This window comes from Nyctibius grandis, chromosome 6 (assembly GCF_013368605.1).
Source record: "Nyctibius grandis isolate bNycGra1 chromosome 6, bNycGra1.pri, whole genome shotgun sequence".
NCBI classification, from domain to species: domain Eukaryota; kingdom Metazoa; phylum Chordata; class Aves; order Nyctibiiformes; family Nyctibiidae; genus Nyctibius; species Nyctibius grandis.
The window spans coordinates 69,736,179-69,755,441 of record NC_090663.1 but is presented as its reverse complement, the minus strand read 5'-3'; the positions used below and the strand labels follow the sequence as shown (position 1 = coordinate 69,755,441).

The 19,263-nt window shown below is 40.7% G+C and overlaps 1 protein-coding gene across 1 annotated transcript in view; it reads right to left on the bottom strand.

Annotated features, from left to right (window-relative positions):
• LRBA (LPS responsive beige-like anchor protein) overlaps positions 1-19,263 on the bottom strand; it is a 432,022-nt gene that overhangs the window by 379,343 nt on the left and 33,416 nt on the right. Inside the window, 2 exon segments of the mRNA XM_068402600.1 lie at positions 1,241-1,341; positions 1,479-1,710. Of these exon segments, the coding sequence (XP_068258701.1) occupies positions 1,241-1,341; positions 1,479-1,710 (333 nt within the window).

The following is a 19,263-nucleotide window of genomic DNA, read 5'->3' as shown; positions in this document are numbered from 1 at the left end:
TGAATCCAAATTAAAATTGAGGAGGAAACGAGAACTGCTTAGATGTCTTCAGTGCTATAGAATTCAACCAGGTAATTTGCATTGTAGCCAAATACTTTGTATCTTTACAGCACTGCTGATTTTAAGATTTATGGAGTTGTGCAACTCCTTAGCAATGCAACTGTGGCATTTTTCTGGTCCTTTCCTCTATATTTAGTCTTTAATAAAGAAAGGAAATTAAATGCAAATAGCAGAGAGACAGGAAATGAAAATGTTAATGTTACAACTAATTCATCTATGGTTAAATATACTCTGTATGTTCAATTATTAAGTTTAAGCCCTCTATTAAGTTTAGAGTATTTTTATTTGCAGAAGTTAAGATCTCCAAAGTTATTTATTTCAAAGGGTCTTTTAAAATTTGCTGTATTATTTGTGCATACTGGCTTTTATATTGAATACTTTTTTTTTAAATTATTTGAAGTTGACAGAGACACTGTGCTACCTTTTCTCTACACTAGGCAGAGTATTTAGAGATAACAGGAGCTGAATTAAAATTCAAAGCAGGTAAAACAATTGTTAAAATAGCTCCCAATTCCAGCAAAACAACCATTTTGTGTTAAAGAAAAACTTTATCTGGTGGCCTCTACAACATACACGTTTTTACTTTAGCGAAAGGGGTTCTCAACAGTAAAAGGAGACCCTCTTCTCTCCAGTTCACACAGGAACAGGATAAAACACATGACACTATTTTTCAGCTGGAGCTTATTTCCTTCATTTCAGTTTCTGCCACAAATTCTCACTTCCCTAACTAGATACATTTTTTCAATCTTCAGGTAAAAAAGAACAACATGAAAATAGGAGCACACTGAACTGCCTAAGTAGACATTTTTTATTTATTCCTCTCTTTCGTCTTCAAAAAAAATTTAATCCTTTTTCCTTCAATTTCACGTAACTGGAATTACAAAACAAAAACATGTGCACAAAAACACTTGCTTAGAGTCAGCATATTATTCCCAGGTGTTCAAAAAGAGCAATCCAGTCCAAGAGGAAATTTAATTTCATCACTATTCTACTCTCTGTATTTTAATTGCCTGCAAATAAAAAGATTCATTGATATAATACCAGAAAGCATCCTGTATTTCCTGGTACATTTAAAATTTGTTTATTATAAAGGTTATCAAAACAGTCTTTTAACTTGTGAACATTAGGGAAAATACAAGCAACACTACAAAAATTGTTTCAGTTTTGTGTTTTCTTTTACCCATCTCCCTTTTTCTCCTTGAAGCTTGCTGAAGAATAGCTTTAGCTCTCGAACTGTCAGGTTATAGCTAGCCAACACACCCAGCATATCCACTAAGAGATCTGAAAAGGAAAAGAACAGCAATATAATTGCTTAATAAAATGCAATGTCAAATTTCTATCACTTAATGAATAAATGTTTCCGTGAGATTTTACATAAAAGGAATACAGTTTGAGTCATACACTGGGTGAAACTGTACCTGCGATCATGTTGTCAGCTCTATCAATTCTCTTGAGCACTTGTTCAACGAGCCCCACTTCAGTGCATGCTTGTAGATTGCGTATACTTTTCTTCAAGATCGCTGTAAACATGCTCCACACCTCAGCCTGGCAGGTGATGTCACACTTGTCCAGCAAGTCTACCATGCAGGTGATGCCCTCTCCTTCTTGGATGATAAAGTTCATTTCCAAGTCAAAGTGGCCTCCAACAAGCTTTCAGACAAAAGATTAAAAAAACCTTAAGACAATTGTATCAAAGTACCATTCCATGTTTAAAGTTATTCATTCTGCAAGAAGAAAGCTATCAAAGACATAAGCTAAAAAAAACATAATAAGGCCAATATTAATATGTCAAGTCTTACTCTTCCTCTGTTTAAAATTCCTTTTAGTAACTTCAAAAAAGGTGCCCCTAAGATGTCACCTATCAGACAACTGCTGTAGAAGAACATTTGGGTAGTTTAAGGTACAGATGTCCTGAGCTGCCCCACGCAGCTGAAAAGTGAAGAGACCAAGTGAGTGTTCCAAAACAGGGGAGATAGCCAAGTCAGCTAAGATACCTTCAATGGCCTGGAGTGGCCCTAAAAGCTTTCCTTTGCATATGCTTAACACTCCTCAAATAAGAGGGCAATTCTAGCCAAAAGGAGTTGATGCACATCAGAAATATTGCTACTTATAAACACTTAAGAGTCATTCCTGAGATACTGAATAAAGCTGGTTAACTATTAACTGCCAGTTTCATTAGTAGCCAGAGGTACTAAAATGAAGCAAAGGTTTGCTGTATTTGCATGGATGCATAACAGCAGCACTGTTTGAAGCCTTTGACTATGCTTTGGCTAAGGCACTTAAATCCTGTAATACTTCAGGTCTCCTAGACGCAGGCTTTGTTTGAATACGCTGAGTAACTAACCACACATGCACGTGCCAAGGAGGTGGAGGGGGGAAGGAAATAACGCGGTGAAACCATAACAAACAGCCAGTCGGCAGCGACTGAGGCAGCGACTGAGGTTAGTGCGGGGAGAGATCGGGCCGCAGTGGGCGAGCGGTTTCCGTGCTCCAGGCCCCCCCGAGCAGCAGCCCGAGACCCGCCTGGACCCGGAAGTTCCAGGCAACGCATCAGGAGAGGAGGGGGCGTAGCATCACCCCCTGTGATCGGGTGATAAAGAGCCTCTGGGAGGGCAGGGACTAGTCCCTGCCAGAGGGGAGAGGGGGAGTCAGCAGTGACTGTGTGAGTCAGCAGTGACTGGGTGTGTCCCGGGGCGGGGGAGGGCACAGCCCCAGGGGCGTGGCAGTTTGCGCAGCAGTTCTCACGAGCAGGGTAGGCAGGCAGGCAGATATGGTTTCCACTCGGCGGGGCCCTAAGTCCCTTGCGGGTGCCAGAAAAGACATGGCAACCCAAACGGACCTGCCGCAGAAGCATGCGGAGGTGCAGGTGTCAGGCTGCAGGGAGTGCCAGAGCCTGGCCCTGGCACTCGAGGGTAATGGAGACCTCACCTGTGTGAGGTGCGAACAGGTCGACGACCTGATCTCCTTGGTGGCCCAACTCAAGGAGGAGGTGGAAAGGTTAAGGAGTACAAGAGCATCCCAGGAAGAGGATGGCGGGCAGTGCTGTTGCCTGCCTGTCCTGGGGAAAACGGAAGGGCCTAATGCTCCCCGGGTAGTGGAGGATCCTCTTCCTCCTCCACAAGGAGCAGGAGGAGACCTAGGGGATGGGGGGGAATGAAGGCAGGTCCCTGCTCGGGGTGGCAGGCGAATCCCATCCCAACCTTCCTCCCCTCCCCACGTCCCCCTGCAGAATAGGTATGAGGTGCTGGAGCCTGAGCGTCTTCCTGAGTGTCGGGAAGACACGAATCTAGGTGAAAGACGCTCTACGGGACTACGTGAACAGAAGCAACCGAGTAAGAGGGTTGCAACCAGCTCCAAAAAGGAGAAAAGAAAAGTAATTGTTATAGGCGACTCCCTGCTAAGGGGAACGGAGGGCCCCATATGCAGGCCAGACCCAACTCACAGGGAAGTCTGCTGCCTCCCTGGGGCTCGGGTAAAGGATGTTGCCAGGAGGATTCCTCAACTGGTGAGGCCCTCTGACTACTACCCACTATTAGTATTCCAGGTGGGTAGGGATAAGATTGAAGAGAGAAGTCCCAGGGCAATCAAAAGGGACTTCAGGGCCCTGGAGCGTTTGGTAAAGGGGGTAGGTGCACAGGTGATATTCTCTTCAATTCCTTTGGTATGTGGTGAAAATAGGAAAAAGACTATGAAAGTACAACAGATTAATATGTGGCTAAGAGACTGGTGCCGTAGGTGGGATTTTGGGTTTGTTGACCACGGGGCGGCTTTCATGGCACCGGGCCTGCTTATGCCGGATGGGGAACAGCTGAGTCAGAAGAGGAAAAGGGTTATGGCCCAGAAGTTGGCAGGGCTGGTTAAAAGGTCTTTAAACTAGGTTCGATGGGGGAGGGGGATAAGACCAGGGCAGCCACAAATAAACCTAGGGGTGACAGGCCTGTGTCGGGGGCAAGGCCGCTAGCCCAGCTGAAGTGCGTTTACACCAATGCACGCAGTATGGGCAACAAACAGGAAGAGCTAGAAGCCACTGTACAGCAGGAAGGTTATGATGTGGTTGACATCACAGAAACGTGGTGGAATGACTCTCATGACTGGAGTGCAACTATGGATGGCTATAAGCTCTTTAAGAGGGACAGGCGAAGCAGGAGAGGCGGTGGGGTAGCGCTATATGTTAGGGAGTGCTTGGACTGTGTTGAAATTGAGGAAGATGGTGAGGATGACAAGGTTGAATGTTTACGGGTGAAGATCAGGGGGAAGGTCGGCAAGGCAGACATTACGGTGGGAGTCTGTTATAGACCACCCAACCAGGATGAGCAGGCAGACGAGGCGTTTTACAAGCGCCTGTCAGAAGCCGCCCGGTCGCCAGCCCTTGTACTAGTGGGCGACTTCAACTTGCCGGATGTCTGCTGGAAATACAACATGGCAGAGAGGAAGCAATCTAGGAGGTTCCTAGAATGTGTGGAGGACAACTTCCTCATGCAAGTGGTAAATGAGCCCACTAGAGGGGGGGCCCTGCTTGACCTGTTGTTTGTGAACAGAGAAGGACTAGTGGGGGATGTGAGGGTCGGTGGCCGTCTTGGGAGTAGCGACCACGAAATGTTAGAGTTTTCAATAGTGGGGGAAGTAAGGAGGGGCAAGAGCAGAACTTCTGCCTTAGATTTCCGGCGGGCTGACTTTAGCCTGTTTAAGAAGCTGGTGGACCGAGTCCCTTGGGAATCGGTCCTGGAGGGCAAAGGAGTCCAGGAAGGCTGGACATGCTTCAAAAGGAAATTGCTAAATATTCAGGAGCAGGCTGTCCCAGTCTGTAGGAAGGCAAGCCTGTAAAAAGACCGGCCTGGTTAAACAGGGAACTTAGACTAGAACTTAAGGAAAAAAAGAGAGCCTACTTGCTCTGGAAGAAGGGTCGGGTAACTTGGGAGGTCTATAGGGACATGGCCACGTCGTGTAGGGAGAAGATTAGAAGGGCCAAAGCTCAATTAGAGCTTGATTTGGCTGCTACAGTCAAAGACAACAAAAAAAGCTTTTACAAATACATCAACAGCAAAAGGAGGGTCAAGGAGAGCCTCCACCACTTGCTGAACGAGGAGGGTAGTGTAGTGTCAGGGGATGAGGAAAAGGCAGAGGTGCTCAATACCTTCTTTGCCTCAGCCTTTAATGTCAAGACCGGTTGTCCTCAGGAGACTCGGCCCCCAGAGCCTGAAGTTAGGAACGGGGGGCTGTGTGAACCTCCCATGATCCAGGAGGAGACGGTTAGTGACCTGCTGTGCCACTTGGACACCCACAAGGCTATGGGCCCGGATGGGATTCACCCCAGAGGAATGAAGGAACTGGCAAATGAACTTGCCAAACCACTCTCGATCATCTACCGGCAGTCCTGGTTAACTGGAGAAGTTCCAGCTGACTGGAAATTAGCAAACATAACGCCCATCTACAAGAAGGGTCGGAAGGATGATCCAGGGAACTATAGGCCTGTCAGCCTGACCTCGGTGCCAGGCAAGGTGATGGAACAGATCATCCTGAGTGCCATTACACAGCACATGCAGGACAGTCGGGGCATCGGGGCCAGCCAACATATGGCTGGCCATATGACCAGCTGGCCATATGACCAACTTGATCTCCTTTTATGACAAAGTGACCCACTTAGTAGATGAGGGCAGGGCTGTGGATGTAGTCTATCTAGACTTCAGTACGGCATTCGACACTGTCTCCCACAGCATCCTCCTGGACAAACTGGCTGCCCAGGGCTTGGATGGGTGGACTCTTCAATGGGTTAAAAACTGGCTGGATGGCCGAGCGCAGAGAGTGGTGGTGAATGGGGCAAAGTCCAACTGGCGGACGGTCACTAGCGGTGTTCCCCAGGGCTCAGTTCTGGGGCCGGTGCTGTTCAATCTCTTTATAGATGATCTAGACGTAGGGATTGAGTGTACCCTCAGCAAATTTGCAGATGACACCAAGCTGGGTGGGAGTGTCGATCTGCTGGAGGGTCGGAAGGCCCTACAGAGGGATTTGGACAGGTTAGATAGATGGGCCGAGACCAACGGAATGAGGTTCAACAAGAACAAGTGCCGGGTCTTACACTTTGGCCACAACAACCCCATGCAGCTCTACAGGCTGGGGGAAGAGTGGTTAGAAAGCGGCCCAGTGGAAAGAGACCTGGGGGTGCTGATCGACAGCCAGCTAAACATGAGCCAGCAGTGTGCCCAGGTGGCCAAGAAGGCCAATGGCAGCCTGGCCTCTATTAGGAATAGTGTAGCCAGCCAGTCTAGGGAAGTGATCGTCCCTCTGTACTCGGCACTGGTGAGGCCGTATCTTGAGTACTGTGTTCAGTTCTGGGCCCCGCACTTCAAGAAAGATGTTGAGGTGTTGGAGCGAGTCCAGAGGAGGGCGACCAAGCTGGTGAAGGGTCTGTCCTACAAGGAACGGCTGAGGGAGCTGGGGTTGTTTAGCCTGGAGAAGAGGAGGCTCAAAGGTGACCTTATTGCAGTCTACAACTACCTGAAGGGAGGTTGTAGTGAAGTGGGAGTCGGCCTCTTCTCCCGGGCAACTAGCGATAAGACAAGAGGACACAGCCTCAAGCTTCGCCAGGGGAGGTTCAGGTTGGACATTAGGAAGAATTTCTTTTCAGAAAGGGTTATTAGCCATTGGAATGGGCTGCCCAGGGAGGTGGTGGAGTCACCATCTCTGGATGTGTTTAAGAAAAGACTGAACATGGCACTTAGTACAATCCATCTCTCATTCAACTGGAATTTTTGTTTTCTTGAGTACACAAGTGAGAGTGAAGTAGGTTACAGAATCACAGAATCAACCAGGTTGGAAGAGACCTCAGGGATCATCGAGTCCAACCGTTGCCCTTACACCACCCTGTCAACTAGACCATGGCACTAACCTAACTGCTCTACTCCACTTCCTCTCCTCCACTTTTTAAAATTCTCTTGGACTTTAGAACCATATTAAACTTACTGCTTGCAATGCTTACTAAAGTACCCATTATATACCAGCATACAAATCGGAATTCAGATAGCATTGACTCAAATGATCAAAATGGACTCGTGATCAGAAGTATTTCAGCTTGCTCTCACTTCTACAAGTTTGCCTAATAAAAGACGTTCTTTCTGTCCTACGTGGTGTTCCTTTCACCGGCTTTGACCATTAACAGCTTCAGTACCTGCCAAAGTCATATCATGTCAAAACTGCCCCAAAATTCATGTACTAACTTGCTTCCATATCAGCTCCAACAGCTTCTCTCAGCTAGTCAGGATCTGAAGATAAACTTACCCAACGGGACAGAATATATGCTCTTCATTAACTACTGAAATTACCATACATTTTCCTCAAGTGTCTAAATCTTGTCACTTTGAAGAAGCAATCTTTGGTCTTCTGGGCATAAATCAGTAATGCCAAACACCACAAGAAGCAGAGAAAGTTACTGCTTTTATGACAGAATAGACAATGTCTCATGACAACAATTTCTAAACAGTAATTTACACTTTTCCATTTTCTCCCCTGTTGATCATGAAAAATAATTATGCAATTTACTATCAGATGCTTCCTTAATATCTAGGGAAACCACAGGAACTGAATGGGGAGACTTGAATTATATTCCCAGCTTCGCTATATCAACTCATGCTGTCAACTCAAACAAATCTGAACAAAACATTTGGAAATGTAAAACAACATAATCAATGTTACACTTTATTTTACACTAAATTTATCATCCTCTACAAAACTGAGGTATTCCTCAAGAAGCCACTCTCTTTCTCACCATCAAGGTAAGAAACAAAGAAAATACTGCATTCCATGTACAGATAGAATAGCTGAAGGTTAAATTGCAGCCACAAAACACCTGCTAATTCTTAACAAGAAATTCAGCTCTTTATGCATTTAGTTTTAACTATCAGCCAACCATCAATTATCACACCAAAACCATATACGGCAACTAGAGGTGACCTTACCTTCACCCTATAGTCTACACCACCAATCTTTCATTTTTGGCTAGATACACTATTATCAGTAACCACCCATCCAGGATGCTGTCAAATTAGGTTTCCAATCTAATCTGCAAACATAAGCATTTCAGCAAGCACATTCCAGAAATAATATGCTATAGGAAAAATAATTACCATTTTAACATTTCCTTTAAGGGAAGTGAGGACAAAAAAATTGACAGAGAAAGCAATATACCAAAGGTACAGTGCAGTTGTTGATGTACTATATGTATGCATACCCATTAGATACACATAAGCACACACACCCCCCACAGTATTTCATATTAACCCTTTCTAATGGTGATTTGAAACTGATCAACCTTCAAAACACAAATTTGTTTCCAATGACAGGGATCATAATCCAGGTCCATGCATTGGCTAGTTATTATCTGAGCTGCAGTAATGGCTGTGCACAGCAAAATGTAATCTTCCCAAATGTCACAGTAAGTTATGAATATCTGAGCAGCTTAATGCACCTTACTAGCCATGAAGTGTGAGAATGTAATCTTATTACCTTTTTTTATGGTTGTATTTTTTTGAATAATGTAGCCTTTGAACTGATGTATAGTCTTTCCTTGCACTTTAGCATGATTTGGTCTCCTATGTCGCACAGTACATTTTTCAAAATTCTCCAATTCAACATATTTTAAGTCTTATGCTGAGCTGCATAAACAATCTTTATAGCAACCTACAGGGTGGCATAACAGTTTCTTTCTTCGGCATGTAAGTATAAGCTTACAGGAATGGTTTTAAAGTGCAGTATTCAAAGTATTCAAATACATCCTCACAAATTTTACATTTTGCCAGTTATATTTACATTCAAAAAATATATAAACTAAACCAATAGCTCAAGCTTTTTGGTAAAATGTTTCCACATTTAGCTGACTGAGCAGGCAGAATACTTTACAGCAATTTTTAACTACACACTCAGAGAGTGAGAGAACCAAACTAATGTGAAGTCAACATAATAGCACTAATTTTAAGTATAAAATAGTACTACATCACTTCTAAATAGAAACAAAAAGCCAATTCAAACACATGAAACCTCTCTTTGCAATGAACCTTTCATCTAACATGAAATGGGAGAAGTGATCCAAGATACAAAAGAGATGGTGCACTCTTTGGGTGAGCATCTACCAAACTACAGTATGCAGAAAATAGCTCAGAATAAACACAGTCAAGCTCCACTTTCCTGAAAGATCATGATCTAGATTATGAATCTAATTTAAAGTCATTTCTCCCAGTGGCAGATATAAAATATTTCAGAAGCTTGTAAGAAAATGTGAGAAAAAGTATTTCAGTGAACTATAACAGGAAAAAAAAGAAATCAAGCCCAAGACCACAACCAGCATTTCTTCTGGAAGAGCCAAACTAGCTATACTTAGAACTATAGGGCTGGATCTTCACAGTTTTACCTCAAACCTCCAAAAAAGACTTCACTTCTCCAGAGCTTCCTCATCCTTCTGGTTACTAGATAGCCTACACATCAAGACAAATATACTTGTTTTGTTCCCTAAAGCCAGGATGAAAGAACTATTAATCAAGCAAACCGTGACCTTCCTTTTCCTCAAGATGTTGATTTTGTAATCTCGGAATTGTTTCTTTAGTATGTACAAAAGAAGTATGGACAATGCCTATCCCATTAAGAAAAAAAAATGCAGTCAAATAGGCCAGTTCTATCTCAGTGGAAATTTTTAAAGTTTATGCTTAATAAGAACCCCCAAAGCCATGTGTACAAAGCTGGTAACTGCCCAAAATCTTCTATTCATAAGAGTAAGGTACTTACACAAGATAAACATAAAAAAAAAATGTGCTGAAGCTAAACCAGTTGCCATTTCAACAATTAAAGGTTTGATATACACTCTACATTTTCTCTCTGTTCACAAAATAACTATATTATCCAAAATGGTCCTCTTCTTACTGCAATTTTACATCATGCCAGTTGACCCAAGGTTAAAAAAAAAAACAAACATGTTTTTCATCCCTCAGTGATGAAATCTGAATGCAGCTTCTGAAGAACACAAACACAAAAAAGATGGATTCATTTTAACCATTATGCTTCTGAGTAAGAATAAATACAATATTCTTTGCCTACATCTACTGTTATCTTCCACCAAAGTAATAACCCACATCCTGGACCTTCATCCCCTTTCACGTATTCAGAAACTCAAAACAAATGTATTGATCATCAAAAATACATGCCAAAGATTTGGGAAGTATAAGAACTAAAATCTCTTTAGGGCAAGCATCTCATAGAATCACGAGTGATCCCAAGCCAGTCAAATCTCCTGAGGGCACACAATAAACAGTAAAAGTCAACACTGTGGTACAAATCCCGGGTGTGATGAAAAGATCGTTCTGATTTGGAAAGGCCTCTGCAGACCAGAAGAGGAAAAATGTGGGGAAAAATAACAACTCATACATACTAATATGCAGCAATCCATTCTCTATCCTTCACCCCCTACTTTTCCATGCAGTTTTTCTATCACTAACACAACACTTGGAGGTGAGAAAATATTAAAATATGAGTCCTAAGAGGAGATTTGGTAGGAAAGCCTGTTGATAGTTTGGATAAGTATATCAAATAGTGACATTAGCATGAATGTCAAGTCAGTGAAATCATGACAAATAGGGCTCAGGCCCAGAGAGGTTATAGGGAGCCAAAAAAGGGACAGAAAAAGCCTGGATGTCAACCTTTTTTTCTTCAATATATTGCCACTATATCAACCATAATGCAACCAGAAAAACTAGACAAAGCACAAAGAACTGTGGGAAGACCCACTCATGAAAGGCAAGGTCATAACCTTCCAGAAAGAGGCAGATGATTTAAAGCCATTTGCTACCTTAGCAGTAGCTCAAAGTTTAAAGTAATGTGAGACCATGAATATGCAAGTGACCAGCGACTCTTTCACAGAAGGAAAGATTCTACTCCAGCCTCTTCCATAAGTAACCTCTTTAACCTTGCTCCAACTTCAGACTTGCTTTCTTCCATGTTTAAAAAAAAAAAAACCCAACCAACCTAAAAAAACCAAAAACAATCAGACAAAGAGTAAACAGGTATTTCTTGAGCAGAAAACCACAAAATTCCTGCTGATACCTCAGGCTGAAGTCACCAGTTTTGCCCCCATCCAACACTACCCACCAGTGACACTACGAAAAAAGAATACTAATAGTACTCATGTTCCTGACTTTCTAAGGCAAAAAGGATGGTAAGAAAGAAAAAAAAAAAACCAACACCAAAAAAACCCCCACAAACATTTTCTTCTTAATTAGCTGCCTTCTCTCCTGTTGTCAAGTTCCTAACAAAGCCTACACCTTCATTTACCTGGCAAATAAGAAAGGTCCATTTTAAACCAGGCATATCAATAGTGGCATTGCACAACATCGCACCCACTTCAACCTTGATGCTTTCCTGATTTTGTTCAACACTTATTAACTATGATCAAAGCTGGATCATCCAGGAAAAATCATTCCCATTGCCTCCCTTCATAGTAATGCAACATGAATGTTCTGTATTAAAATAAAATTTCTTCCAAGTCTGTCTCTCGTTTGGAAAACTGCCTAAACATAAATTTAACAAGCATCCACAAGGTGTTAAGAGTCTACTACTGCCACCTAATGTTGTATTTGAAACTGTTAGCCCAGCATTACAGGTTTTTAATATAGCGTCTCAGCATGGCATAATTCTTTTCCTCCCCAAGACAGCTTTATATCAGCAGCTTATACCTCATGCCCTGTCACAACGAAGAAGAAAGCTGAATCTCCAGGAAATAAGACTGGATAAGATTTCAAATTAGCAGAAAAGTTTACATTTACATATTGGTTTATATAAAACCAGAGTTTCTTCAATTTCTCAATTGCTACCTACAGAAGGCGCACAATTTACCCAATTTGCACAGGAAAAAGTAGCAAATATCTCCTATCCAGTTAATGAGACATAACACAGTTCATTAAAACTTTTCTTTAAAAAGACACTGAGATATATCTATGTGTACAGTAAAATGACTCTCACTGTTGGTTGTGGCTGGGATAAAGTTAATTTTCTTCATAGTAGCTAGTATGGGGCTGTGTTTTGGATTTGTGCTGAAAACAGTGTTGATAACACAGAGATGTTTTAGTTACCACTAAGCAGTGCTTACACAGAGTCAAGGCCTTTTCTGTTCCTCACACCACCCCACCAGTGAGTAGGCTGCCGGTGCACAAGAAGTGGGGAGGGGACACAGCTGGGACAGATGACCCCAACTGACCAGAGGGATGTTCCATACCATATGACGTCGTGCTCAGCATATGAAGCTGGGAGAAGGAGGAGGAAGGGGGGGGGGAAATCAAAGTCATGGTGTTTGTCTTCCCAAGTAACTGTTACAAGTGATGGAGCCCTGCTTTCCTGGAGATGGCTGAACAGCTGCCTGCCGATGGGAAGGAGTGAATGAATTCCTTGTCCTTTGCTTGCGCACACGGCTTTGCTTTACCTATTAAACTGTCTTTATCTCATCCCATGAGTTTTCTCACTTTCACCCTTCTGATTCTTTCCCCCATCCCACCGTTGAGGAGTGAGCAAGCAGCTGTGTGGGGCTTAGTTGTCAACCGGGATTAAACCACAACACACTCTCGGCCAAAACAACAAATGTAAAAATGCAAAATTCTTGTCCAGGAAGGAACAATATATCTGAAGTATCCTTACAGTGGTGACATTTACCTATGGGTTTCACCTTCCCAACAGAAGAGGAAAAAAAAATGTGGTAATGCTGTAATCAATGATGTTCTATTTACCCTAGTTAATAATCTAGTATTTTCACTCCGCTTGCAAGCATTTTTATGCCAAATTAGTTCACTAACACAATTAGTTCAGTTTGTAGTATGCAGTTGAAGCCCCAGTGCAAGCAGAGCAATGTGATGAAGAATTAGCTCTACACGTTTTTAACCATGGCGGCAGGGGGAGCAGCACTATGCATTTCAAATTTTACACATTTTGGTTTTTAATCTATTTTAGAAAAAGCTTTTAGAAATTTTAGAAGTTCAACCTCTACCTTATACAGGGAACAACCCCAGTCTAAAGCAAAGTTTAATTTTATCCTAAAAAAAAAAAAAACAAAACAAACTTTTTTTGGACCAAAAATCCTACATTTATTTCATCAGTTTGGTATCCATTCAAAAAATTATCTCAGTACAAACAGTTCAAATTAAAAAACAAATGCCACGCTCAAACTCAAAAGATTTATAGCACTCCATACCATTGTGCACAGTGCTTCTGTCTTCCCTTCTAGAAATTCAACAACAGATTCCAAAAATGAAAGACACAGACAAGTACAAAATTAGGAATTTTACCCTCCTCGCAGTCTTTGCTGACCCACCAAGAGGTGGCACAGCTGACACAAAAAGAAGGATTGCCAAGACCATGATGCAAAACACGAGTACCAGGGGCCCAGGGAACCACACTCTTGACACAGACCAAACAGTGGATATACCCAGCAAACCTGCAGGCCACTGGACAAGTTCAGATCAGAAAACAGGAGACAGTATAAAACCGATTCTCTACCGGTGTTTGTCTGAAGCACAACACTGAGCATAGAGGCCCTTCGCTCCTAACGACGCTGTGTGACTATAAGCTTCATTTCAAATCCCTGAGGAAACAAAGGACTACTAAGTCAATTTTTTTGCAAATCAAACAATTTCATGACAAAATTTCAACACACTCCAAACAGTGCCTAAAGGCATATTTACAAAACCTGGCAGTTTTCAAAGTTTGGCTTATATTATAGCTCTCAATAGTTATTAACATAGATATAGACTATATCTAAACCCAGCTGAAATTCACATCTTTCCAGTACCTGTATTAATAGCCTTAAATTCTGCTTCTGTTTTAATTAACTTTTTTTAGTGTACCTTAACCTGTGATACCGTTTAAGACATACAAGAAAGACATGACTCCAAGAGATGGTTTAATAATATGCAAATTTGCATCTCCATACAGGAAATGAAAGATCCTAAATCTTTACATCACATCAGATTCATATGTGCTTTGAAAGCAAATAAATCATTTAAACCATGATACAGAGAACCTTTTTAAATTTGCATTTATCTACAGTAAATACTGCCATGTTCTTTAATAGCTTGCTAGTGCAATCTTAGCAAACTAATGATTTATGGTTTTGACATTTTAAAAATCAGAAATCTGTCATTTTATGACATCCAGTAGAAAGTCAGCTCGAGTTACATTACTCTGAATTTAAACTCAAATACATGAAACACACATAGCAAAGCAGGGTACCATCTCATTATCTCAGCACTTCCTTCCCTAGCTACACTTCTAAAAGTTATCTAACATTTTTATTTGAATTTACAAGAATATTAGAAATAGATTTTTTCAGGATCCAGACACATGCAACTTCGTCATGCACATAACTTCTTGTCAAGTCTGGAAATATCACCATCAACAAACAAAAACAATCTGCTATAGGCTGAGAGAAACAGACTAACCATACCTCAGTCACCAAGCTGCACAGGTCTGCATCCTGTCCTATCTTAACCCTTCCCCTCAAGGAAGAAGCCCAAAAGATAACATTTCTAATATCATATGAATCAACAAGTCCAGAGTGAAGAACAAACCATACAGCCAGGATGACTTTACAGAGAAGGCCCCACTTGCGCCTACCTCCACCAGTCAGAACACTCCCATTGTATGCTGCACGCAGAAGCAAATTCATTCTGACCGTAGGCCGAATCAGAAAAAAAAAAAAAAAACAACACAACACCGACACCACACCTGAGCAAATATAACCGTAAGGTTACATATACTTAAAAATAAGGGCCCACACAGAAGTTAAGTAGGTTAAAATGAGCAAAGTAGACTGACTCCCACTACCAGAGAACAGAGTCTCCTCTTGTAATGACTAGCGAAAGAAAAAAATTTCAAGTCTAATAATACATTTGGATACTCCTAAAGAAAAAAAAAAAAAAAAACAACCCACACTTGCCTGAAAAAATTTGCCGAGGCTTTCTTGTCATTAAATTGCTTTTTCTAACCTGCTTAGTGTTCAGCATCTGAAAAACTAACAGCTAGCTTTTTCAAATTACTTAAATGTAAAAGATTACCAAAGATATGTTTTCCTTCAACCAAACTAGTGTGCAAAGACCGTAATAATTATTCAATAAGAAAGCATTTTATGATGCTTCCTTTAAACATTTAGTTTTACTAATGACTCAAGTAATTAATTATTGAATTTATTTCAATTTGACAAGGAAATCACAGGTGTAGTAAACCCCTTTCCAATTATAAAGAAGTACAAACAATTACACAATTATTCTTATGTATACCACATATACTCAACAGGAATACTTCTAAAAATACATATACCCACAACAGGTTACTAATGTACAATAACACATTATATTTGACCTTCTGAAAATTGCAGCTTCCTAGGCCAAGAAAACTAGAAAAAAATTAAAGTAAGTAAATCTCAAGAAGTCTCCCAGCGCATCCAAAGTGAGGTATGTGCATCTCGGAGTGTCCAAGACAATCCTCTGGGGTGTGGAAAGAAAATATTTTTTGTATCACTACTAAATAAAATTTAAGAATTAAAAATAGTTTTTATTTTATCTTTATCTCATCCTTTTTAATTTCTATTTTTGTATGGTTTATAATGTACATAATTTAATAATAAAGCAGTACATGTGTATAATTTATAAATAAATAGCCATACATTTATTGGGGGTGCGTGCTCAAAATTTTTTTACTGATGGAATGTGCAATCAGGAAGGTTTGAAGACCATGGCCCTACATGCTAGAGAACAGACAATGTATCTCAATATTTTTCTACAGAAACAATACATCTGTCTGATATTTTACAGCGGATTGGGGCTGGGGGGAAGGAAGCCACCACTTTTTACAGAATCTGAAGTTTGTATCCTGCAAGGCTTATACAAGCAATGCTTCACACAGCTTTAACTTTTGACTTAAACTGGATATCCACTTTGTAATACTTGCAAAGTACATTATTAAAAAAACTGCGTAACAGTGGAATTCTAGGAGTAAAACAAGGTTATGAGTTTATTATAGGAAACATGTCTGAAAGCGTTTTGCCAGCTTGTAGACACTAGGGGATAACAGCTACAAGTAAGGGAGAAAGGCGAAAGGAACAAAGGAAATCACAGAAGAGGAACAAAACAGAACATGCTCCAAATATGGAATTGTATAAGAATAGCAAAGAATAACCTTACAAAAGGAATAAAATGAAGGTCAAAGAGCCAAGAAAGAATACAAGATGAAGTGAGCAATCAGTTCACTTATAAAGCCCTGGCAGGTTTTATCAGATTTAGCAACTGTCATGTTAAGTATTTCCTCTCCTACTGAAAGTCACAGCCCTCATATAGCACATGTTAGAAGCAAATGTGTGCCAGCTCCTCAACTGCCATCACATTTCATAGCTCAGTAGATTAATTGCAGAGAATTTCAGCACAACTAAAGGCACTGGGTTACAAATTCCAACAGACACCAAGAACCAGCACATCTGTTTCTGTCATTTCTGACACTGCCTCGATCCAGAACAGCTGGAAAACACCGCACTTGCCTTCTCAGAATTGGCAGAGATTGCTGCCACAGCTAAAGCAAAGAGAGTTAAGAGTTTGCATGTAAGAAATACTAAATGACATGCTACAGGAAACATAACACTCAGCTTTCCCTGTTGCTATTTTTTTGATTTTCTGTAGCTATGATCAACATGGGAGAACCATGCAGATGATCCTGGCTAGAACAGAAGGGTGCCTAGAATAAATAACAGCCCTTCATTTATTTTCACCAAGAAATGATTTTTTTTTTTGCCTTCACATTCCACCCCCGGCCCCCCTCCGAATATACCACGACATTGTATAAAGTTTAAAAAAATATATTACTGGAAGTCAATGTATTAAGTGTATCGAAATAATAAGTATCTTAAAGAAGGAAAGTACTAGACACAAATGGTATATTAAAAGGATTAAGAGATTCATTTTCTTACTAAACAGCAAATCAGCTGACTTGAGCTCAAAGACCTACTACGAGCACTGGTGCTCAACTCCTCTTTTTGATCTAAGCCATGTCCACACACAAGCAGTCTAGCTAGCACATCCATACTGCTCACAGGGGCAAGAGCAAAGGCAACGATCAAACCCACTACAGTCACAATTACGTTCGGATGACCTCTGTCCATCTGGGCTTTTATAACAGCAAGACTGCCATTGCTAAACTGATGATTTCTAACTACAGCAGAAGAAAACGGTGTCTTTGTGAGAACAGATACATCAGTAAAGCCTCCACGAGTAGCTCATTTTTTCCTTTATTTCTCTCAATTCCCACAAAGCAATACTGAAAGCAAGAACAGAAATGTGACTCTGCCACTTAATGTTTGTTACAAGTAGCTTACATTTCTATGTTTGCAAAAACATTTTAAAGCTTTTTTTATCCCCCTCATTTGCCACAACACTTTTCTGTTTGGTTGGGGTTTTTTCCCCCCAGTACAGAAGCTACTACTATGACTTTAAGGCTCTACCCCAGCTCAATTAGTCTCTGTCCCTTTTCTCAGCATATAAGCAATGACTAAATGGAAACTGTCTCCAAGGAATAGTTACATCAGTAAAGGTGAGGGAAAAAAAAAAACACAAAGAAACAAACAAGACACAGACTACTAGTGTTACATTTGTTATCACTATCACTTACAAATACACCCACCTGTTTATTATGTCCCCATTCTTCTCCTGGTAAGTGCTTCTAACAAATTCCAGTTGTTCTCCTGATCACCCTGTATGACAATTCTTATCCCCCTTGGCTTTTTCCATTTCCATAGAAAACAACATAATTCTGACTTAGCTATATGACATCTGCCTATACATTTAGCTAAGCTGCTCTACCATCCAGTTCACATCCAGTTTCCCAGCTCCTCTGGGAGAGCCATCTCCTACTAGGCCACTGTGCAAACTACTTATGTAACACATCATATGCACAGAGGGGGATTATGTTATGGCCAAGCTCATTTTCACTGTTGACCAGAGCTGCAAGTGAAGTTAGACATAAAAAGACAAAAGCACCCTCAATTAATACAATTGCAAACATGTTCCGTTTGATTTTTTTAATTTTGCAATCAAATACCACCAACAGCAACTGTCAGGTATTCTTCAGCAAACCTGGCAAGTGCGTCCCGCTCCCCTGTGACCAACTGCAGCTTAGACTGGAGGAAACCAACAACTGTTAGACAAAAGGGGTTTGAATTACAGATTGAAGCAAGCGTTTAGCCAGTAAAGCTTGCATTTGCTAAGGCTTGGCCTCAGATATTTTTAACTTCAAAAGAATTTTTTTAAACACCAAATTCAACAGATTTGTCAAAAATTCCGACAAAAACACAGCACTAATGGACTTCTCAACATTCCTTCATCAACACTGTCACGTCATGTATTCAGACTTCCAAGGCAAAAATGCTTGTTCTGGAATTACTACACTCATAAGGATTTAAGAATTTAGAAGGATAATTAAACGTCTTCCCCACACACAAATCTGTGAATCAAAACTAAATTATTATCCATGAGTGATAATACACATAACCTGAAAAAGGTTACATCCAAATAATGCAAGAGTATGTGAAATGGTGTTTCTTAGAACACTCTTTTCTCTGTGAAAAGTGTGATTAACTGAACAATAAATCTTTTTTCAGTGAGACACTGAAGGAAAGAACATCTGCCACACTGAAAAGGTACTCAATGTGAACACAAAGAAAGTATCATTATAAAAGGAGAGGTTAATACCATCAAAACAAAGAACAGTATAATCTTTTTAGCAAAATCTTCTATTTCGTTCCTTATCTAAATTTTCCCTTTTTTCTTTAGTGTTAACAGCCACTGTAGTCCTACATAACTCCCTTCGAATTCTATAAGCAGTAAAAACCCACAATAATAAAAGAACAAGTAACCATCTTCCTAGTTTATTAAAATCTGTCCCTCCTATAAAAATTATATTTATTTACTAAAACAAGTTTCAAAGAAGCCATGTAACATCTATCATAGTCATAGATTCTGGGACTACAAGGGTAACTACAGAATTTATAAATAAAACACCCTTTGGAAATGACAGAGGACTTAATATTTTTCATCTAAACAAACAAACAGAAAAGTATCTTCAGCTTATAAGTAAACCATTTTGATTTAAATTCTAAGCCCGGGGATTCAGTGAAGCCTTTAACAGAGGAGCTATTTT